General features: G+C 48.1%; 2 protein-coding genes across 17 annotated transcripts in view; one reads left to right on the forward strand and one right to left on the reverse strand.

Annotated features, from left to right (window-relative positions):
* The window catches only part of Myo18a (myosin XVIIIA), a 107,212-nt gene extending 102,558 nt beyond the window's left edge, over positions 1 to 4,654 (reverse strand). For 4 of the 11 annotated variants that reach the window (XM_070027352.1, XM_070027351.1, XM_070027350.1 and 1 more), the window contains exon 1: positions 4,570 to 4,654. The gene's annotated coding sequence lies outside the window, so the exon portion shown is untranslated. Of the gene's footprint in view, positions 1 to 4,281; positions 4,396 to 4,569 lie in introns of those variants that run through there. The other 7 variants (XM_070027361.1, XM_070027358.1, XM_070027357.1 and 4 more) reach the window with 4 other exon arrangements.
* Cryba1 (crystallin beta A1) overlaps positions 3,871 to 23,072 on the forward strand; it is a 41,497-nt gene continuing 22,295 nt past the window's right edge. Inside the window, exons 1-3 of one of the 6 annotated variants that reach the window (XM_070027369.1) lie at positions 4,781 to 5,106; positions 12,506 to 12,648; positions 14,444 to 14,605. Coding sequence is in view for 4 of the 6 variants with exons in the window: in XM_070027363.1 (XP_069883464.1) it covers positions 4,906 to 5,143 (238 nt within the window). In the remaining 2 variants the exon portion in view is untranslated. Of the gene's footprint in view, positions 3,896 to 4,774; positions 5,144 to 6,194; positions 6,814 to 12,505; positions 12,679 to 14,443; positions 14,606 to 23,072 lie in introns of those variants that run through there. The other 5 variants (XM_070027364.1, XM_070027367.1, XM_070027366.1 and 2 more) reach the window with 5 other exon arrangements.

The raw sequence follows: 23,072 nt of genomic DNA on the forward strand, positions 1-23,072 counted from the left end.
GGAAGGAAGGAAGGAAGGAAGGAAGGAAGGAAGGAAGGAAGGAAGTTAGGAAGGAAGGAGGGAGGGAGGGAAGGAGGGAAGGAAGGGAGGAAGGGAGGAAGGGAGGAAGGGAGGAAGGGAGAAAAGGAAGGAGGGAGGAAGGGAGGGAGGAAGGAAGGAAGGAGGGAAGGAGGGAAGGAAGGAAGGGAGGGAGGAAGGGAGGAAGGGAGAAAAGGAAGAAGGGAGGAAGGGAGGGAGGGAAGAATAAGAAAAGAAAAAAAGAACCTTGATGAAGTAGTGAGCAATTCATTAGCATTGAAACTGAAAAAGCTGCAAGTGGAGCTGTGGCTCAAGAGGTAGAGTATCAGCCTTGAGTGGAAAAAGCAAAAGGACAGCATCCAGGCCCTGAGTTCAAGACCCAGGACTTAGAAAGGAAGGGGGGAATTGTGTTGGGGGCATGGCTCAAGCAGTAGAGCACCTGCCTAGCAAACTAAAGCCCTAAGTTTAAGCCCTAGTCTCCAGGCGGGAGTTGTAGAGGGGTTTGCAAGTGGACAGTTTCAGGCTTGCCTTCCTATCTTGAAATTCCAAAAACTTACTTGAGGGCACCGGAGCAAAACCTCACTGGTGTCACTTTGAGCTTTCAATAGAGGCATTTAAATAGGTCACCCTGCAGGTGGCAAAAGCAGAAACTTCATGAAATAAATACTAAAACATTAGCGTCCCCAAACTAGCAGCACCCAGACCTCTCGGCTTCTGTGCGTGGTGGACAGTTTGGTCAGTCCCTCCATCCCCATCACCCCAACCCCACTCATAAATAAACACAAAGGAAATACTTTCCCGAGAGAGCTCCTGACTCCCAGAGCGGCGGTTCCCCGTGCACGAGCCCCCCCCCCCTCGCCTCGCCCCAGGGTGGGGTCGCGCAGCACCTGACCCTGGCCCAGCCCGGCCCAGCCCGGCCCTGCCCATGCGCTGGCCACACCCGCCGCCGGCTCCCGCGGGTTCTGCTGAGCTGCGCAGCGCGCCGCGTGACTCACGGCCAGGTCACCCGAGCTTCTCTGGCTCCAGGTGTGCTCCATCGCCCTGCACGCTTCTCACGTGACATCGGCCTGCAGCCCAGGGAGCTTTTCCCTACGGCTCGGCCCTGGCAGCCCGCAGCTCCCACTGCGGCTCCCGCCCAGGCTGCCGGCTCTCCTGGAACGCAGAAAGCCGCAGGCCCCAGGAGAACATCGGTGGGAGAGTGCGGGGCGGCCCAGCCCTGCTGCTTTTCCAGATTTAGCCTCCACCCCAGCAGTCCAGCTCCAGCACCGCTCTTCTTGCCAGTTGTCCCCCTTCTAGATGACCTTGAGCCTCCTCTCTACCAGCAGCTAGCCACAACCATAAAATCTCCGATGGCCTGACGGCTAAGACTTGGCTCCAAGCCCCAGCTGAAGAAGTATTCTGTTCTACCACCCACTGTAGGTTCTAGTCCTGTTCTGTTTGCAATATTATGTGACCTTGAACTCATCACCCATCAGGCAGTACTAAAAAGTATCCCTAGTAAATAATCTGAACACCAGACAGTACTAAAAAGTATCCCTAGTAAATAATGTGGAAGTCCCTGGAGAGACTGAGCCTTGAACTCCCAATAATCATCAGTCTTGAAATGAAGCTGATGTCTCTTTAAACTCTGAAATGTCATGGGAATGTGGGTAATTTACAAGCCACACAATTTCTACCTCCACAATGGGCAGGGAAGTGAGGGGGAATGGGAGAGGTGGAAACTCACGCGGTTGCTGCCCTATCCCTACCAATCCAGCTCCTGCCTTCTACCCACAATACACTCTAATTCTGGCCACCCCAGAACATAGTAGTGGTACCTTGGTATAGCTTGCAGGATGGGGAGAGAAGTGATAAGTGAAGTGTGAAAGATCTTAAAGCACCCCAGATCCTAACTCAACGGAAAAGTTAAGGAATTCCCGTATCCTGGGGGTACCTACTAATCTCAGCAAGAGTGGTCCCCTCAAATTTTTAACCTCTGTTCCAGTCCTTCCTCAGCTGTACCCACCACACCCAGGACAAGCCTAGGCCAAAGTCTGGGGCCCAAAGCCACCAACAGGACTCAGCTCACATGGATGCTCCAGTTCCTGGTCCGCGATGCCCACTGCAGGTGAAGGTGTCTGTGGGTTGAAAGAACAAGAACAGCCCTTCTGCCCTGGAGACCTGTGACACACCAAGTCCTGACCAAGATTTCCTGAGTTCCAGCAACTCCCAGCTCCACCCCAGCACGGTGGATTCTCCCTTTCAGCTCTGCCCCACCCAGCCGGCCTCTGGAGGACCCCAGAATTTTCAGGGTCAGTTTTTGAAGACACATGCCCTCTCTCTGAGCAGTCTCAAGCAGGACCACTAAAGGCTCTGGATAACATGTTGGCTGCCCAGACTGCCCAGAAGTGGAGCTCAGAGCAAGCAGGCAGGAGTCAGAACAGGCATAATCCAATAGCAGGGTTTTTCAGGAGTCTGGAACAGGGGAGAAAGCCTCAGGCATACACACCCTGGTACCTGAGCCAGGATGAAAGAGAGTAAACAAACTGGACACTCAGAGCTACCAGACACCTGGTCATCAACCGTCCAAAGTTCAAAGGTCCCAAAGGAAATGACCACCATCCTGTCACCTCACGTATACTCCAACCTTTCACTCCTGGATACACGCCTTCACACGTCCCTGATCTCTCCAAATGGAACAGCTAACCCCCAAATCACTGTCTTCCTGAACTGAGGCCTCACTCCCAGTATCCTCAATCCCATCATGGATACACACATCTCCACCCAAGGCTATATATAACTAGCCTGTCCAGCAACCAGGAGGATGTTTCCTGGAAAGCTTCATCACAAAAGGACAGAGGAGAAGCTGAGGAGGTGGCAGGCCTTTGACAAAGAGCCAGCAAAGCTTGTCAGGAAGCCAGAGACCTCAGGAGAGCAACTTTCAATATCCCCAAATAGAAAGTAGCCCCTGAACCAGAAAGGGTGGGGAAACATAGACCAGGCCTGTTGCCATGACAACAGGACACCAGCTTCTCAAGAAAAGGGCTCCAGTTCTGGTAAGCATAGGAAAGGCAGCTTGACTCAATGTCCTCTAGATTCTGTGTCTGGCTATGGTGTTTCAGCTCTTAATAACTAAGGTGACCTTTTTTTGTCCCTTCAAGTAGAGCACCTTCCAGTAGAGCATATATACCTGCTTCCTACATTTCTCTCTTCACAGAAGCATCTTCCGGGCCTCCTCAGCCATGGTTATACCAAGGATACCAAGGAACAAAATAAACCCATGCAAACAAGGGCAAGTCATTGGCAAGGTGAAGGGGGCAAAAAAACCAATTCTGTCATTCTGGGGAACTGTCTGAGGGCAGGAAGGTCCTAGCTAAGAAAATTCCTCCGGGGGGGGGCAAGGGGAGGAGGAAGCCTTCCTGCCCTCCCTACACAAACTATGAAGCCGCCCCCAACATGTCCTGTTAGCTAAGTGACCAACCAAATGAGCATGCTCCACAAACTGGCTGTCTTGCTCCCCACCTCTCCCCACTGGCTCATTCTGACAGCAAGCAGTCTTTCCAACTAATCAGCAGGACACATGCTCCCTGTAACAGGGCAACACCCCCAACAACAAAGCCCCAATGGGTGCTGTGTCCCCTGCAGGCCTTATCTCAGCCAGAAGCGCGACCTACTCCTTGGATCCTATTGGGTATCAATCTGCCTGTCCCGTCCCCCCCCCACCCCACCCCCAACATGGGAAGGGGCGGGAGAACCTGACCCGGCCACCTCCTCTTCCATTGGGAAAACAACTGGCATGACAGGTTAGCAGGGCGGGGCGTCAGGCCTCTCTCCCCAGGCCTGGGGCAGGCTGTCCGACCTTCCCACACACACCCCAGTCCCTGCAGGGAAAGGTGAGGTGAGCAGCCTGCACTCCCTAATCCCCCAAGCCTGCCACTCATCCACCCCCCCCATCTTGTGTCTCTAGGGGAGGGGGGCCCCGGGAAGCGGGGTCTCCATTGTTTTGCCAGCTGTCTAGCAGCTGCTCCTTTGAGAGGAGCCCGCTGTCGGCCTGGCAGTGAAAGGGTGAAGGCCGCTGGGAGGGATAAAGGGCTCGGTGGAGGTGCTCGCTTTCCCCCGCTGCCTTCCTCAGCGCCGGGATCAGATCGACCGCTCCACCTGGGGGCCTGTCCCCAGCAGCCCCCACCCCCACCCCGCCCCAAGGCTCTGGGCCACCTGGGCTTCTCCAAGCCCCCAAACCACTCCAACCGAAGGCCACCCCGATCTGCCTCCCGGGTTCCTAACCTGGCCCAAAAGGGGCCGGTGCTTTCTCTCCCCGCCGCTCCGGATCGGCCCCCACCTTCGGGCCGTCCAGCCCCGCGGCGCCGCCAGGGACGGGAGTCCGGGGAGTCCGGGGAGTCCGGGGAGTCCGGGAGTCCGGGCCGCCGCTTCCAGAGGGCAGGGGAGGAGGAGGAGGCGCCGGCGGGCCCCCGCCAACCGCAGGGCCAACCGGGCCGGCCCAGCCCGCCCCGCCGCCCCACCGGGCCCGCCCCGCCCGCCACCGAGCGGCCGCGCCCGCCGCTCTGCACTCACCGGCCGCCGGAGCCCGCCCGGCAGGCTGCGGGAACGGAGACGCGGCATCCAGCAGCCCCGGCCGGGTCGGGGCAGGAGCGCAGCGCGGCGCAGCGCAGCGCCGCCCCCCGCGACCGCGCGAGCCGAGCCGAAATGGAGCCCCCTGCTGGCGGCTCCGGGGATAAACGCGCGCCCGCCCGACGCGCCCGGGCGCGACGCCAGCCGCGGGGCCATGCGGGCACCCCGCGCTGTCCCCGGAGGACGCCGTCCGCGGTGGGCTTCCCAGGCCCGCGTCGCCGGGTTCGCGAGACCCTTCCGGGATGTTCTGTCCACCCTTGCCACTGGAGGCTTCTGAGCATGTCCAAAAGGTGCTGGGTGGCACTGAATGTATGGAAGTGTGCCAAGCCAGCCACCGGACCTTCCTGGCTGTGCTCTGGGTGGTGCTGTCCAGAGGAGGCAATGGAGACTTGCTGGCCACCGCTTTCTTCAGAGGCTGAACAGGGGCGCGCACACAGAGAGGCCCTCCTGGATGGAGCCAGTTGGTTTGCTCCAGAACAGGTACTGAGGTCTTCACCACCAGCATGCCCAACCCCAGGTGGGAATAGGACCTCAATAATTTGGTCCTGGCTTTGATCCAGAACAAACAAAAATCTAAAATGCTAAGCCGAGCGCCAACCGCCCAGGCCTGTAATCCTAGATCCTCAGGAAGCTGAGATCTGAGGATCATGATTCCACAGTTGGAAGCCCCCCCCCCCCCCCCCGCAGTAAAGTCTATGAGATTCATCTCTAATTAACACCAAAAAGCTAGAAGTGGAGCTGTGGCCCAAATGGAAGAGCAAAAAAAAGGTCAGGGTCAGCACCCAGACCTTAAATTCAAGGCCCAGGACCAGCAGGAAGGAAGGAAGGAAGGAAGGAAGGAAGGAAGGAAGGAAGGAAGGAAGGAAGGAAGGAAGGAAGGAAGGGAGAGAGGGAGGAAGGGAGAGAGGGAGGGAGGGAGGGAGGGGAGAGAAGGAGGGGAGAGAAGGAGGGGAAAAGAGAGAGGGAAAGAGAGAGGGAGGGAGAGAAGAAAAATAAAGAAAGATTGATTTATGAGAACTTGAGTTTAAGGTTAGTCCAGCAAAGACAGTGAGACCCTGACTCCAAAGCAAAATAAAAAATTAATTAATTTTTTTAAAAAGGAGCTGGGTGCTGGTGGCTCATACCTATAATCCTATCTGCTCAGAAGACTTAGATCTGAGGATCTCAGTTTGAGGCCAGCCATTTGGGGAAAGTCCATGAAACTTATTTCCAATTAATTACCAAAAAAGCCACAAGTAGATCTGTGACTCAAGTGGCAGAGCACTTGGCCTAACAGGCATGAGACACTGGGTTTAATCCCAGTACTCTAAAAATTTTTTAAAGCTTATTAATATAAAAATATTTAAGTGGTCAATACATAAAGAACAATGCCCAGCACATAGCTATTAGCTTTATTATCTTTATTTTTTCCCAACTCATGAAGCACAGAAAGGCTCATGACTGACACACAGACCAAGGAACAGAGTCAGCAAGATTCAACCTGAGCTCTTCAAGGCTCCAACATTCTTTTCCCTATACCATGACCTTGAGATGAATGGCCATATATATGAACCACTGTCACACATGAATGGATGTATAACAGCATTATAACTAGGACATTTTCACAGCAGCACATGGTGTCCCTAAGAACTTTTCTTGCCTGACCAGAAGCCAGTTTCAGACACCTGGAAAGCTTGAAATACCAGGGCAGCATTGACACAGGAACTGTGATTTTCATCTTTTACTTCCCTTAAAGGCCATAGAAATCCTTATCTTAGTTCTAAATTAAAGTAAGTGTACCTCTCTCCCCCTCACAGAAAAAAAAAAAATACCAGAGCAGCAGTGAAATAGTCCAGATTGTCACAAGAAAGCCCAAAATGCCCAGAACATGCCTAAGGTCCTAAAGTCAATCTGATTATAATTGAGAAGCTCTCTCAGAAAGAAGGAAGATAATAAAAATCACATAGATCAATGGATGTCTTCGTGTGGGCCAGACACTACCTTAATCCCAAGATGTAGATCATCTCATTTAACCTGCACAATGAAGCTATTAGAGAATTGTTATTAGACTCTCCATTTTACAGACTGGGGAAGCCAGTATGGGGAAAGCCAAATATGCTGCCCAAGAACACCACATGGCTCATCCATGGCGGAGCCAGGAGTGTTAGCCACAACCCAGCTGGACTCCATCCTGGGCTTGACACACAGGTGGGAATACCGAGGCTTCAAGGCCACACAGAGATGACACTTGGTTCTAGCAGCTGTCAGCAAGCTCCTTAGGCTCTTTAAACCTCAATTTCCTCATCTATAAAATGGGAAATAATGACACTGCTTTCTTCTGAAGGCTCTTAGAGGAGCAAATTCGCTTAAAGCAATTAGCCCAGACTTAAAACGTGGTTAAATGGTGAGTGAATGCTAGCTATCTCTCTGGCCTCTACTTCCTCACCTGTAAAATGGGAGCTGATAATAATACATATGTCATAGAATTAGTGTGAGGCTTAGGAGAAATGTGAGTTGTAAAGGATGTAAAATTATGCCTGTAGTGTGGGTTATCACACAATAACCTTCCAAAAAGAATGCAGGTGGGGCTTATAGCACTAACTACTTTGTAGGCTGAGGCAAGAGGATCACTCAGGCCCATGGGTTTGATAGCAAGACCATGGGTAATAGCAAGACCATGGAGAAGAATAAGGTGGAGAAGGAGGAGGGGAGGAGGAAAGGGCAAGCACCACTTCCTAGAATGTATCTTAAGCAATGTGAAGAGTATTATTTTTACTGAACTTGTAAAAACAACACATGAGGGGCTGGGAAGGTGGCTCAGTGGTAGAGTACTTGCCGCTCATGCATGAGGCCCTGGGTTTGATTCCTCAGCACCACATAAGCAGAAGATTAAAAAAAAGCCGGAAGTTGCACTGTGACTCAAGTGGTAGAACACCAACCTTGAGCTGAAGAGCTCAGGGACAGGGCCTAGGCCCTGAGTTCAAGTCCCAGGACTGGCAAAAACAAAACAAAAACAAAAACATGAGGCTAGGAATGTGGCTTAGTGGTAGAGTTCTTGCCTAGCATGCATAAAACCCTGGGTTCGCTTCCTTAGTACCACATAAACAGAAAAAACCGGAAATGGCATGTGGCTAGAGTGGTATCCTTAAGCAAAAGAAGCTCAGGAACAGAGTGCCCAGGCCCTGAGTTCAAGCCTCAGGACTGGCAAAAACAAAACAAAACCACATGATCTCTATTCTTCTGAAATTTTGATGATCATTGAAAGACTCATATTAATAGTTTTTCTTGAATATATATTTTATATAATATATAAATATATATGATACAAATATAGATAGATGGATGGATAGATAGATAGATAGATAGATAGATAGATAGATAGATAGATAGATAGAAACTGGGGATTGAGCCCAGAACCCCATGCTTGCTAGGCAAGCATTCTACCATTGAACTAAGTCTCCAACCTTTCAATTTTTATGGTTGTATAATGTTCCATTTATGAATATACCATAACATAGTAATCCATTCTTCTTGATATTTATGGTTGTCTCTGGGTTTGCTACTACAAAACACTGCTGTTTGTGAATGTAAGGTTTTTGTTTTTTTTGTTGTTTTGTTTTTTGTCAGTCATGGGGCCTGAACTCTGGGCCTGGGCACTGTCCCTCAGCTCTTCAGCTGTCAACTAGCACTATACCACTTGAGCCTCAGCCCCACTTTCGGGTTTTTCTGCTTATGTGGTGCTGAAGAATCAAACCCAGGGCCTCATTCATGCAAGGCAAGCACTCTACCATTGAGCCACCTTCCCATCCCCGTGAATGTAAGGTTTTAGGTGAGAAAAGGACCACGCAGAGAGGAATAAAAAGATTGACAGGAAAGTTTATTGAGGTATGCTCCCGGGCAAACTCCCTGATTGGGATCAGAGAGGTAGCACTTAATATGGTTGTAGCAGAGCTTTTATAGGCAGGGTAAAATCAGAACTTGTAGTGAGATGGGACTTGTAACATGTAGCTTGTTTTGCTCATTTGAACGGTTTTAGGCCAGTACACTCAAAGACTGGGTGACTCAGATGGTGTTTTTGATAGGGACGTGGTCTTTCTGGGCAGCAGCCTGTTTTTCCCTTGTGGCCTGGCATCCCCGACCCACCCCCCCAATCCACTGCCTACTTCCTCCAGCAACCTGACAGTGAACACTCAATTTTTTTTTTTAACATTTCAAAATGTATCTTCTTGTGATAGCAAAAGTTCTTCTGGGGACCATATTTAAGAATAGAAGGGCTGCCAGGCACTGGTGGCTCACGCTTGTAATCCTAGCTACTCAGGAATCTGAGATCTGAGGATGAAGGTTCAAAGCTAACCCAGGCAGGAAACTCTGTGAGACTCTTATTTCCAATAAACCACTGAGAAAACCAGAAGTGGTGCTGTGGCTCTAGTGATAGAGCGCTAATCTTGAGCTGAAGAGCTGAGGGACAGCGCCCCAGGCCCAGAGTTCAAGCCCCATGACCGACAAAAAAAAAAAAAAAACTTAGAAGGTCTGAGTCATAGAAGATTCACTTCTCCAATTATACTAGATATTTTCTGCTCACTTTTTAGGACCTAGATAGACATCAATAACCCGAGGCCCAAAGAGAAAAACTTCCTGCAGCAAGCAGTTCTCAAATCAGACCTTGGATAGAAGGTCCTTAGTTGTTAAAGACTTGTTAGAAATTAGTCCACCCTGTGGGAAAAGGTGAAGGAACATCCATCTCTCCTGGTTTTTCTGGTATACCTCAGAGTAACCCTGTGTGGATGCACTCCTAACTAGCTAGATATATGTAAATTAATGAAATCGGCAATTATGAGTGGAACACTGAGTGGAAGCAGAATTGTGTAATCTCCTCTCACCATATATCACCATCCCCCCCCCCACTTGAGCCTGAAATGAAATAGCCAATCAGAGACCAGAGCAAGAGTTGCACAGCAGGAGAAATTTAAATAATGCCTCAAAGCCATAGCAGAGGGGAAGTCACAAAACTGTGCCTGACTAATTATCAAGTGCAATTGTCCTGGAGACTCAGAGGGAAAAGGATCCAGGGAAGTGGCTAAGCAAGACTGTGAGCACCGTGTGTGTGTGTGTGTGTGTGTGTGTGTGTGTGTGTGTGTTGTGTGTGTGTGTGTGTGTGTGTGTGTGTGTGTGTGTGTGTGGTGCTGGGCTTCCAACTAGGGTCTTGCATGTGCAATTAAGGGCTCTACTGGTGAGATGGATGCATGTCTAAGCCCAGCCTAGCGCAGCCCAGGTGCTTGCTGAGGAGTGTGAGTGCTGGCATCCTCCTGTTTAATCCTCACAACAACTCTGGATACCACATGGTTAGAAAGTAGGGCACTATTTGAACTCAGTTCAGTGCTAAAGGCCCCCCCATACACACACCCCGATTTCCAAGTGCCTCAGCAGGTGTAGTGAGCAAAGAGTGAGGGACAAGGCAATCTGCTAAGGTCTCAGGCACCACACCCTAGACAGCCAGGACAGTTGCTAAGGGAAAGAATGGGTGAATGGCTTAGAAAAGGAGGTAGGGACTGGTTCCTGGCAGATGCTGAGATCCAGGGAATGAGGGCCGTGCAGGATAGGCAGAGAATCCTGGGCAGGCTCAGCAACAGCTGTCAGGGGGAGTGAGGTAGCAGCCTGAGTCAGGGGATGGCAGGGTGCCTGGGGGAGGCAGGAGGAGGGAGCACTAAGAAGGAAGATTTGTGTGAGAGGCTGGCTACTTAACAGTCACCGGAGCCAGGGGGGGCTGGCTGCCCATGCTTCCCCATGCTGAGCACTGCACTCAGGCAGCAAGGCAAAAGCAAGGCTCCAAGGCAGCCAAGTGCAATACAAGGGCAGCTGTTAACTGTTGCCAGCTCCGATTGAGGAGCACTTTCTGTTGCTAGACCTCATTCCATCCTCTCAGCATTCTCATGAGGTAGGATCTATGATTATACCCACTTTTCAGGTAGAGGAACTCAGATACAGAGAAGCTAACCAATGCGGCCAACCTTCCAAAGTGGTAGAGCTAGGATTTAAATCCAGTCTGGTTTTTTGTTTTGCTCTGTGTGTGTGTGTGTGTGTGTGTGTGTGTGTGTGTGTGCCACACACACACACCCTTTTTTTTGGCATTGGCTATTTATTTATATTTGGTTCCAGTACTGGTGCTGGAACTCCCTTGGCTTCCCACCACCACCCCCCAGTCATGGGTATTGAACTCTGGGCCTGGATGCTGCCCCTGAGCTCTTCAGCTCAAAGCGAGCACTCTACCACTTGAGCCACAGTGCCACTTCCAGTTTTGTGGTAGTTTATTGGAGATAAGAGTCTCACAGACTTTCTTGCCCAGACTGGCTTTGAACCACAATCCTCAGATTTCAGCCTCCTGAATAGCTAGGATTACAGCCATGAACCACCAGCACCTGACTACATTTTTGTGGGGTTTTTTTTTGGGGGGGGGTATTTTGAGAAAGGGTCTTACATATATGCCTAAGCTAGCCTTGGACTTCCATCCTCCCAATCTGAGCCTTTCAAGGTTTCAGACATTAGCACCAGGCTTATATTTTTGTTTCTGAGACAAGACCTGACTAGTTTTCCAAGGGTTGATCTCAGACTCACAATCCTTCTATCTCAGTCTCCTAAGTAGCTAGGATTACAAGTATACCCCACCAGGTCTAGCTTAAAGACCTCCCTCAGTCACTTCACTGTGTCTGTTGAGGTAAAATCTCAGGAAGAAGCTGTGTTTCCATGTACACTCCACATCTCCACCCTCAAGGATCAAGCAAGATGGCAGGATTTTTACCTGGGTCTTATTGCCTGGTAGGATCTCAGAGTTCAGACCCCTGCTTTATCACTGAGCTAGCTGCCTCTTACTACCAGGCTGTAAGCTTGGGGCATGAGCTGCTGGGGCCTGCCCTGCCCAGGCACTGAATGGCAGGACAGTTGGAGCCATCTTTCCACATAGTTGGAACAGGTGAGGAGCAGGCTGCCTTAGAAGTGACCATAGCTAATGCAGGTCACAAAGAATGAAGGTAGGTAAAAGACCAACCCACAATGCAGCAACTGGGTGTAGGAGGAAACAACCCACCCATCTCCAACATGGAATTCAGAGACCATCTCCTCCATGGCCTAGGACATAAAGCAATTAATCCTGGTGGAACAAGGGAGGACTGGCCACAAAGCTGGGAGCACCAAACCCAGAGAGCCTGGCCCCAATAGGAAGGTCAGCCCCATAAAGGTCCTCAGCACCATGTAGGCAATGTGGATGCAGGCTAGGGCACTAGGCGGCAGCCCCAAGGCATTTGGGGAGAAGTTTCCCTTCTGCTAAGCTTCCCTTTTAGAAAGGAGGAGCATAGGAAGTCAGGCACCCGTGGCTCACACCTCCTAGCTATGCAGGAGGCTGAGATCTAAGGATTGTGGTTCAAAGGCAGCCTGGACAGAAAAGTCTGAGACTCTTATCACCAGAAAACCGGAAGTGGCGCTGTGGCTCAAAGTGGTAGAGTATAGCCTTGAGCCCAAAAGCTCAGGGACAACACCCAGGACCTTAGTTCAAATCCGATGACTGACCAAAAAAAAAAAAAAAAAAGCGGGGGCGGGGGGAGCACAGGAGCCATAGCCTGCTGGCTTTGGAACCTCTCTCCCCTCTACTCCCCTTGTTATAATGGGCACATGTTTCAGGGTCCAGCTATTGGGTTAGAAAGGGTCTGGGTCTGGTATATATGCCCAAGCTGGCCTTACTTCAGTCCTCCCCATCTGAGCCTCCAAATAGCTAGGTTTGGACCACTAGCATGGAGTTTATATTTTTGTTTTTGAGACAGGATTTCTTCTTCCTCTTCTCCCTTACCCTCTCCTCCCCTTCTCTTTCCTCTCTTCTCCTCTCCTCTCCTTTCCCATTCTCTGTCACCAGACAGTGTAGGACATGGCAGGTGGAGGTTGTGGTCACCAGCACGCCACTGAAAACCCGGAAGTGGAAGCAGGAAAGAAGAAGTGCCAGCTGGTGTTGGGAATGAACACGGATGACTGGTCCCCTGGACAGCATGTCTAACTCGGGTAAGCAGCAGGATCCAGAAGAGCAGGACGGTAAGCCTCATCTACCAGCCACTGTGGAACTGTTTTGCACTTGGGTCAGGAGCTACCCAAGGAATGACCAGTTGCTCATCTGTAGACCCAGAAATCACAAGCCTGAAAGAAGAAATTGAGGGAACAGGGACAGGGAAAAAGGGGGCTGGGGAGGGGGAGAAGAGTGGGGAGTGAAAACATGAAGCCCCCACAGACTTACTTGCAAAGCTATTTCAAGCTCGCAGCAAGAGCTCCAGCTCCATCTGTGCTTGACGCCCAGGCATGCCACGTACTGCAAGGGTGGGACTGGGGGTGGGGGTAGAAAAGGACACCGAGGCACGAAGGATGAGAACAGAAACTTCCAGAAGGAGCCTGGTGCCACCCCAAATTAACCAATGGACTGGACATGCACATAGTGATGGCCAGCAAACTCTGTCTAATTATCCTAGGTACTGACTTCTGACCTAAATGGTACAGAATTTGTCCCAGGATGCCACAGACAATTCATGACTGAGATTGTTTTTCCTCCAGGATAACATACAAGTTTTGGTCTCTTATGTCAGCTGTCATGAGATAACTGTCCCATCCCCATGTGCCTGCACTTGGAGGTCACATTGCCAGAATATTTCACTACATTTTTGTAGCTTCTGACCCTGGGAATAACTGAAAACACAATAAAAAGTCTGTCTAAGCTGGGCACCGGTGGCTCACACCTGTAATCCTAGCTACTCAGGAGGCTAAGATCTAAGGATCATGGTTCAAAACCATCCTGGCCAGGAAAGACCATGAGACTCTTACTGCCAATAAACTACTCCAAAAAAGCCTGAAGTGGTGCTGTGGCTCAAGTGGTAGAGTGCTAGCCTTGAACACAAAGGGACAGCAGCCAGGCCCTGAGTTCAAACCCCAGGACCAGAAAACAAAAAACAAAACATAAAATAAAACAAAAAAACCTGTCTGCAGCAGCAGCATGCTTACTGTACAGACTCAGGGCCAAATGAGACCAGACCTTACCAACACTGATTTCCTTCCCTAACTCCCTCCTAAACAGAGCCCTGAAGTTACCCCTGGGATCCACTTGTCCACCTGAGGGGTAGGTACTGCCATGTGCTGTGGTTTACACCTATAATCCTATCTGGGAGGTGAAGATTTAGAGGATCGTGATTCAAAGCCAACCCCGGCAAAAAGTTCATAAGCCCTCCCTATCTCAATCTGTAAAGACTGGGCACCCTGATACACACCTGTCACCAGAGCTACATTGAAAGCATTAATAGGACAATCATGGTCCAGGTCAGCCCAAGCATAAAAACCTAAGACCTCATTCAAAAAGATAACTAAACCCCAAAGGGCTTGGAGGTATAGTAGTGGAGGGCCTGTCTAATGAGTGCAAAGCCCCAGTACTAGCCGGGTGCTGGTGGCTCACACCTGTAATCCTAGCTACTCAGGAGGCTGAGATCTGAGGATCACAGTTCAAAGCCAGCCCAGGCAGGAAAGTCCATGAGACTCTTATCTCCAATAAACCACCAAAAAACCAGAAGTGTCACTCTGGCTCTAGTGTTAGAGCATTGGTCTTGAGCCGAAGAGTTGAGGCACAGTGCCCAGGCCCAGAGTTCAAGACCTACAACTAACAAAACAACAGAAAAAAAAAACAGTACTGCCAAAAATAACAACAACAATAAAGCATATTATTAATGAAACATTATGTACTTGACACTTTCCTAAATTCTTTTCATTATTAATTCAAGAAATCTGTGCAACTCAATTAGACATTGTTTCCTCTGGCATGCAGATGAAGAAATGGAAGCATAGAGAGGTTAAACAACTTGCAGAAGGTCGCACAGCTCTGGGTCATCTCAGCTCAAGTCTGAGTTCATAGCCACAGTGATTCTTCGGGAAGAAGAGACTGGAACCTCTCTGGCTCTTCAAATACCTCGCTCCAAGGAAGCATGAGGTACCCTAGAGTCTGTATTCTCTGCCTGCCCCCTCCACCAGAGAGGGAATATCTGGAAACTGTCCTCCTTTCTTTCCCTCTTCCTTCCTTCCTTCCTTCCTTCCTTCCTTCCTTCCTTCCTTCCTTCCTTCCTTCCTTTCTTTCCTTTATTTCCTTCTGTCCTTTCTCTTTTCCTTTCTCTTTCTCTCTCTTTCCTTCCTTTCTTCCTACCTCTTTCTTTCTTTCTTTCTTTCTTTCTTTCTTTCTTTCTTTCTTTCTTTCTTTCTTTCTTTCTTTCTTTCTTTCTTTTTCTTTCCTTCTTTCCTTTTTTCCCCAGTCATGGGACTTGAACTCGCCTGGGCACTGTCTCTGAGCTTTTTGCTCAAGGCTAGCACCCTACCACTTTGAGCCACAGTGCTACTTCCTGTCTTCTGGGGGTTAATTAGAGATTAGAGTCTCATAAACTTTCCTACCAAGGCTGGTTTTGAACTGTAATCCTCAGATTTCAGCCTCCTGAGTAGCTAGAACTACAGGCATGAGCCACTAGCACCTGGCTTTTTCCCTCCCTCCCTCCCTCCCTCCCTCCCTCCCTCCCTCCCTCCCTCCCTCCCTTCCTTCCTTCCTTCCGTCCTTCTTTCCTTCCTTCCTCCTTCCCTCCCTCCCTTTACCTCTCTTTTCTTTCTTTCTTTCTTTCTTTCTTTCTTCCTTCCTTCCTTCCTTCCTTCCTTCCTTTCTTTCTCTTTCTTCCTTCCTTCCTTTTTTGTGCTTAATTGGAGATAAGAGTCTCACAGACTTTCCTGCCCAGGCTATCTTGGAACCATGATCCTCCCATCTCAGCTTCTTGAGTAGCTAGGATTACAGGTATGAACCATCAGCATCCAGGAAACTTTCCTCTTTCTTTCAAGCAAAGGCAGCCAAGCATTCATTGGTGGCAAGAGGTTAGCAGCTGTCATTACTGACATGAGTATTAATCACATTACCATATATATATATATTTTTTTTTGGTCAGTTGTGGGGGCTGAACTCTGGGCCTGGGCACTGTCCCTCAGCTCTTCAGCTATGGCGAGTGCCCTACCACTTGAGCCACAGCGCCACTTCTGGCTTTTTTCTTCTTATGTGCTACTGAGGAATCGAACCCAGGGCCTTATGCATGCAAGGCAAGAACTCTACCACTGAGCCAACTTTCCAGCCCAACATTACCAAATTAATTTTATGAATCATTATGTGGGCTCCCTGCTCACCCTGGTCAATCTTGGTCCCCAGTAGTTCTGAAACTCATCTCTCAGCTCTTCTGTCTGCCTCTCCACAGAACAAAGGTTTAGACTCCTCCTGAAGTCTAAGAAACCAAGCTGTGCAATTGCTACCCTAGCTACTCAGGAGGCTGAGCTCTGAGGATCAAGGTTCAAAGCCAGCCTAGGCAGACAAATCTGAGACTCTTATTTATTTCTAATTAACCAGCAAAAAGCTGGATGTGAAAGTTGGCCAAAGAGGTAGAGTGCCAGCCTTGACCAGAAAAAGCTAAGAGAAAGCACAAAACCTTGAATGCAAGCCTCAGTACTAGCACCAAAACAAAAATAAAAACCAAGAAACCAGAGCTGAGCTTCCCCCTTCCCCCCCTCCTCACCCCCTTGGACCTGAGCCCTAACAGCAGAAGGGTAGAAGACAAAGAAATCCAGGAAGTAGAGAAGTAGTAAGGAGGAAATGCCATTTAACTCAAGAATCTGATGGGGTTGAAGAACTTAATTTCCAACTCTCTTTCGGCTCGAGGGAGAAAATATTCTAAAGTAACACTGAGTGAATGAGGTTAGATGTTTCTGGATGCCAGAGATTTAAGAGAACACAGTCTCCCAGGAGGACTTAGAAAGTGGGCCAGTGATCTGTCTTTTCAGGCCAGGGTTTCTCAACTTCAGCTTCAATCTCAGCAGTCACTCCTAAAACAATTAAGGACCAGATAATTCTATAGGCAAGGGGACTGTCCTGTGCACTGTAGCAGGTGCAGGGCTGTCTTTGGTCTCTGTGTGTTAGCAGCACCTCCACCTTCAGTCCTAACAACCAAACTACTGCCAAATGGCTCTGGAGGGACAAAATTGGCCCCCTACTCCAAACATATTTGAGAACCATTGATCTAGGCTGAGCAATGGCTGGAGGCAGGGGATGAATGGGCTGACTTCTGTGTGTGTGTGTGTGTGTGTGTGTGTGTGTGTGTGTGTGTGTGTGTGTGTGTGTGTGTGTGTGTGTGTGTGTGTGTGTGTGTGTGTGTGTGTGTGTGTCAGTGTGTCTGTGTGTCTGTGTTGGTACCAGGGCCTAAACTCAAGGCCTTGAACTCTTGCTCAGCTTTTTCACCCATGGCTAGTGCCTACAACCTGAACCACTCTTCTAGTCCAGCTTTTTTTGCTGGTTAATCAAAGGTGAAGTCTCTTGGACTTTTCTGCCCTGGTGGGCTTCAAACCATGATCCTCAATCTCATCCTCCTGAGTAGGTAGGATTACAAGACAGAGCCACTGGTGCCAGGCTTATATTTTGTTGGTGGTATTGGGGTTTGAACTCAGGTCCTGTTGATACTCTACCACTTGAGCCATGTCATTAGTCCAAGAGAACTAATTCCAGAATCCCAATGTCAAACTCTACAAGAGGGTTGAACAAGATGCTGGGAATGGAAGGAAGGCAGGGAGAAGAGGGGAGACACCCAGGCCTCTCCAGCCCAGCTGCGAAATCACACAGCAAGGAACAGAGCCCCAGAGAGAGGCCCAGACCCAAACTCCAGCACCTACAAGCTCTGTCATGCAAATCACTCACCCGGGGTGCATCCAGCAACTCCTCTGAAACAGATCTTCTAGGCTAAGGGAAGTTGAGGCCCGGGAAGAAAATTCCCAGTGCCTAATCTTAGAAGCCCTCCAGTTTCTAAGACTTTTCTGACTAGCATGGACTCAGAGCTCTATCACTTCCTGTGTGACTTTAGGCCACTCATTCTATCTTTCTTGTCTTTATTTATGTAACAGAACTAATAGTGCCAAACACATAGAAGTTTTGTATTCCTGGCTTCATTTCAATCCTTCTTCCAACTCTATGAGGTTCATATTAGCATTGTTACATTAGATCTGGATAGAATTCAATGTAAGCACTGGCCTAGCATGCATGAGGCCCTGGGTTTGAACCTCAGCATTGTAAAAATAAATAAGTAAATAAATATTTCTACATTGTAACCAAAGAAATTGAGGAGCAAGAGATTAAGTAACTTTCCTTGGGTCACACAGCTAGAATTCAAGCCCAGGCCTGGTGACTCAAACACCACAGCTTCCTATCATAAATCATACAGTGCTTGGCACAGGTGTAGCAAGAATATCTCTGTCCTCAACTGCAAGTGGCAGGAAGTCAGTAATGACTTGTGTATAACTCAGTTTAATCCCGGGTCAGTTTAAAATACTCACTCCCTCCACAGCAGGATTTTGTCAGAATGAACGTCACTGAGGGCAGAGGTAAGGCACTCAGCTTCCAGGTCATCTGCCTCCGGGCTATCCACTGTCCATCAGGTTAGCCACACACGTAGATTACTACTGAGATGTCTTTGCTTCTGGTCTGGTGGCATTTTTGTTTGTTTGTTTTGCCTGTCCTGGGTCTTGAATTCAGGGCCTAGGCACTGTCCCGAGCCTCTCTATGCTCAAGACTAGTATTCTACCACTTGAGCCACAGCACCACTTCTGGCTTTTTCTGAATAGTTTATTGGAGATAAGAGTCTCAAGAACTTCCCTGCCTGGGCTGGCTTTGAACCATGATCCTCGATCTTAGCCTCCTGAGTAGCTATGAATACACCCAGCATTTTTTTTTTCTTTCTCTACTCATACCAAGTGTGAGGTCCCAAGACTCTTGGGACCAAACTCCTCCGCCCACCAACCCCAATGCAATCATACCGCCAATTCCTATTCTACTCCCCTCCCTCCAGGTACTGGCCCCAGAAACTCAATAGAGTCCCTCTTGCTAGGACTCATGGTTACTCAAGATGTCTGTCCAGCAACGAGGAGAAGCATCTTTTAAAGCTGTTCAGGTAGACACCACCCATACATACTGAGGAAATATTGTCATGAACTAGTTTAAACATGCTGAAGCAGGAAGTTAGCTAGGAGGATGGTCATTGCCAAGGACTGAAAGATCAGACCACGGAGCTTTTGGACCTAGCCAGGGGCTCCCCAGGATAGGCTCAGCAGTGTTGCCCAAGGGTTTGGGCTGGAACTCCTGTCTGTCTTTCAATGCTGTAATCCAGGGTCTCCTCAGAAGTGACTGTGGGGACCAGGAAGTAGATGCCAGGTGGAACATATGATATACTATGGCCTGAGGGGCAAAGAGTCATTCCTGGGACTAGAAGCAGCAAATGTGACTCTAGATATTACTTAGATGCTTCCTTATACCACACAGGTGTACACATGTGCATGTGCATCACGTGTGTACGTGCATGTATGTGCATACACACACACACACACACACACACACACACACACACACACAGTGACAGAGGTTCCTGCCTTTCCAATTAACCACTAAAAGGTAGATGTGGAGGCGTGGCCCTAGATCTGGGGTGAACAAGCTGGAATCTGCATTTTTAACAGCACACCCTAAATGATTATGATCACACTCTGAAAAGGCTAATTCTATGTAGCTTTTTTTAAAATTTTATTTTATTTTATTTGTGAACATACTGTACAGAGGAGTTACAATTACATGGGCAGGATAATGCGTACATTTCTTGCCAAGCATTGCAGCCTCCTCCTTTGTTTACCCTTCACATCCCTTCCCAGCCTCCCCCCTCCCCCCCAATCCCAATCCTTCTCCTTCCCCCCCTTACCCCCCCAGCTTTTTTTTTTTTTTAATTCAGAGTTTTCTAGTGGAAAGTGGGACCTCTAGTCCCCTAGGAACTGGCTTTCAGGAGTGGGCCAGGAATGAGGGTGATCTGGGCATAGACCTGTGCCCCCTGGTGGTCAGAGATGAGAAATCAGGAGTGCAGCCAATGTTTTCTGGTCAACAACACAAATGGGAGCAAATGAGAGTTTTTCTAGAATTCTACTCGGATACCTTTTCTTTTTTTTTTCCCTGCAGTTGAGGGCTTGAACTCAGGGCCTGGGTGCTATCCCTGGGCTTTTTTGCTTAAGGCTGCGCTCTACCAGTTTCAGCCACAACACCACTTTTGGTTTTCTGGTGGTTAATTGGAGATGAGTCTCAAGGACTTTCCTGCCTGGGCTGGCTTTGGACCTTGATCCTCAGATCTCAGCCTCCTGAGTAGCTATCACTAAAGGCATGAGCCACCAGCATCCTACCAGCCAACTTTATTGAGATGATACTATGAGCCAGCATTGAGCCAGGGTCACTCACAATACACTTGACAAAAACCAGACTTTGGGGGTCAGATTTTTTTTTAAGGTAATTGCTCAATTGTTTTCATTCACTGATACAAAGATTCAGGTCAAACTGAAGTTGGGTAAACCTCATATATGGATCCCATATATGGATATAATAAAGATGTAATAACCTCTTAGAATGATACTTGGATGTGATAAAAGCTCAAAAAAACCCTAGAGACATACTTTGTGATTTTATATGGTGAAGTATACAAGGTTCATGCCAAACCAGTTATGTGATGGCACACATCTGTAATTCCAATTACTTAGGAGAATGTGGTAGGAGGATCTTAGTCCAAAGGCAAAAGGCAGGCCAAGGCAAAAGCACAAGACCCTATCTGGAAAGCAAACTTAACAGCAAAAGAACTACAGAGGTGTTGCTCCAGTGGTAGAGCCCTTATCAGAAAGTCCAAGCCCATGAGTTCAAAACTTCAGTATCACCAAAAGAAAAGAGAGGTATTAAGAGAATCTCCAATCAGTTTAAATCCATTTACCTTGAAAAGGACTGTGACAATTACCCAGTGTAATTGAAGGGCAAGATCTGTTTTGGCTCTGAATCCTCTGATATGTGACCCACAAACATCAAAACAGCTCCACACTGGGTAGAAATGTAGATTAGTAAATATTGAAAATTGATTTGGCAATGTCTGCTAAAAACTGAGCATATTGAATACTCAGGAATTCCATTCCTAGTAATATAACCTAAATAAAAGAATACACATTAGCCAGGCACCGGTGGCTCATGCCTGTAATCCTAGCTACTCAGGAGGCTGAGATCTGAGGGTCTCAGTTCAAAGTCAGCCTGGGCAGGAAAGTCTGTGAGACTCTTATCTCCAATAAAACCACTTGAAAACCATAAATGGTACTGTGGCTCAAGCAGTAGAGCGCTCACCTTGAGCTGAAGAGCACAAGGACAGTGCCCAAGCCCAGAGTTCAAGCCCCACGACCAACAACAACAACAATATATATATATATATATATACATATATATGTGTATATATATATATGTATATATATATATATATATATATACACACACACACACATATATGTTCGCCAAAACCTATACAAAACTGTTCATAAGAATTCCATTCATGGGCTGGGAATGTGGCTCAGTGGTAGAGTGCTTGCCTTGCATGCATGAGGCCCTGGGTTCGATTCCTCAGCACCACATAAGCAAAAAAGAAAAAAGCCAGAAGTGGTGCTATGGCTCAAGTGGTAGAGTGCTTGCCTTGAGCTGAAGAGCTGAAGGACAGCACCCAGACCTAGAGTTCAAGCCCAGGACTGGCAAAAACAAAACAAAAAAAAAAAACACTAGAATTGGGCTGGGATGTAGCTCAGTGGCAAAGCGCTTGCCTAGCAAGTGCAACGTCCTGGGTTCGATCCCCAGTACCAAAAAAGAAAAGACAAAAAAAATACAGTTAAAAAAAACACTAGAATGGATTGTCCTAGACAGAATATGGTACAATGATGAGAATAAACAATTGAATGTCAGTGATCATAGATAGAATACTTACTATACAAGGATGAGAACAAACAGCTGTATGTCAATGACATAGGTAAAGCTCACCAACATAACAAGAGAAAGAAGACAGACACTAAAGAGCATACACAGTACAATTCCAAGTATATAAAGTATAGAATGAGCTGGGCCCCAGTGGCTCACACCTGTAATCCTAGCTACTCAGGTATCTGAGATGAAGGATCACAGATCAAAGCCAACCCAGGCAGGAAAGTCCAAGAAACTCTTCTCTGTAATCACCAGAAAACTAGAAGTGCCACTGTGGCTCAAAGTAGTAAAGCACTAGCCTTGAGCAAAAAATGCTCAGGGACAGTACCCAGATCCTGAGTTTAAACCTCATGACTGACAAAATAAAATAAAATAAATACAGAATGATTAACAGGGATTTATGTTGTTAGAAATGGAAGAGTAGGAGCTGGGAAGGTGGCTCAGTGGTAGAGTGCTTGCCTTGCATGTATGAGGTCCTGGGTTCAATTCCTCAGTACTACATAAGCAGAAAAAGTCAGGAGTGGTAGAGAGCTAGCCTTGAGCTGAAAAGCTGAGGGACAGAGCCCAGGCCCAGACTTCAGACCCCACGACCGGCAAACAAAACAAGAAATTGGAATAGTAGTTACCTTTCAGGCAGGAGCTTGAGGAGGTTTTAGGGATGGAGAGAGGTTGCCAATAATGGTGACAGTTGTACCAGTGTATCTGCTTTGTAAAAATTCTTGAGATGAATGGCTCAAAAATCTGTACTTTGTGTGTGTATGTATGTGTGTATGTGTGTATGTGTGTTCATGTGTGTGTGTGTGTGTGCATATGCCAATCCTGAGGCTTGAACTCAGGGCCCAGCTCTGTCTGTAAGCTTTTTTGCTCAAGGCTAGCACTCTACCACTTGGACCATTGCTTCACTTCCACATTTTTGGTGGCCAATTGGAGATAAAAGTCTCTCAGTCTTTCCTGCTTAGGCTGGCTTTGAATCACAATCTTCCTCTTGAGTAGCTAGGATTATAGATGCAAGCCATCGGTGGCCAGCTTTATTTGTACATTTTTAACAATATGTATGTTAGAATGCAAATGAGAAGTTTGCCTGAAAGTCCTTGGTTGCTCACTGTAATGTGTCAGGGCTCATTTATCCCATCTTCTATGGTTTCAGAGTCAGGAATTCACTGCCCCCTGACGAGGAAAGATGAGGCCTCTGGTACAGGAGCTGGAACCAGATTTCCTACTCAAAGACAAAAACAAAAAGGCTGTCTTGTAGTTAAAACAGGTTATAGAATAATTATGCCCCTGACTGGGCAATGGAACACAGCAACAGGACTAGGGATTGGCCTGAAGTTTGTGAAAAGAAAAATCAGGCTTCCAAAACTGCCAAAGGCAGAAATAACACCTGAGTACATATGAGATTTGCTGATACATTAGAAAAAACAAACAAACAAACAAATAGAAAATTAGTAAAAACTATTCAGACATGTAGAAACACGCGTGTGTGTGTGTGTGTGTGTGTGTGTGTGTGTGTGTGTGTGTATACATAATGTCAAAGAAAATGACCTGCAAAATTTACATGCATGTGTATCATATGGACTGTATGGTATATTAT

The sequence above is a fragment of the Dipodomys merriami genome, unplaced genomic scaffold (genome assembly GCF_024711535.1).
Source record: "Dipodomys merriami isolate MVZ:Mamm:240054 unplaced genomic scaffold, mDipMer1.0.p SCAF_19, whole genome shotgun sequence".
NCBI classification, from domain to species: Eukaryota; Metazoa; Chordata; class Mammalia; order Rodentia; family Heteromyidae; genus Dipodomys; species Dipodomys merriami.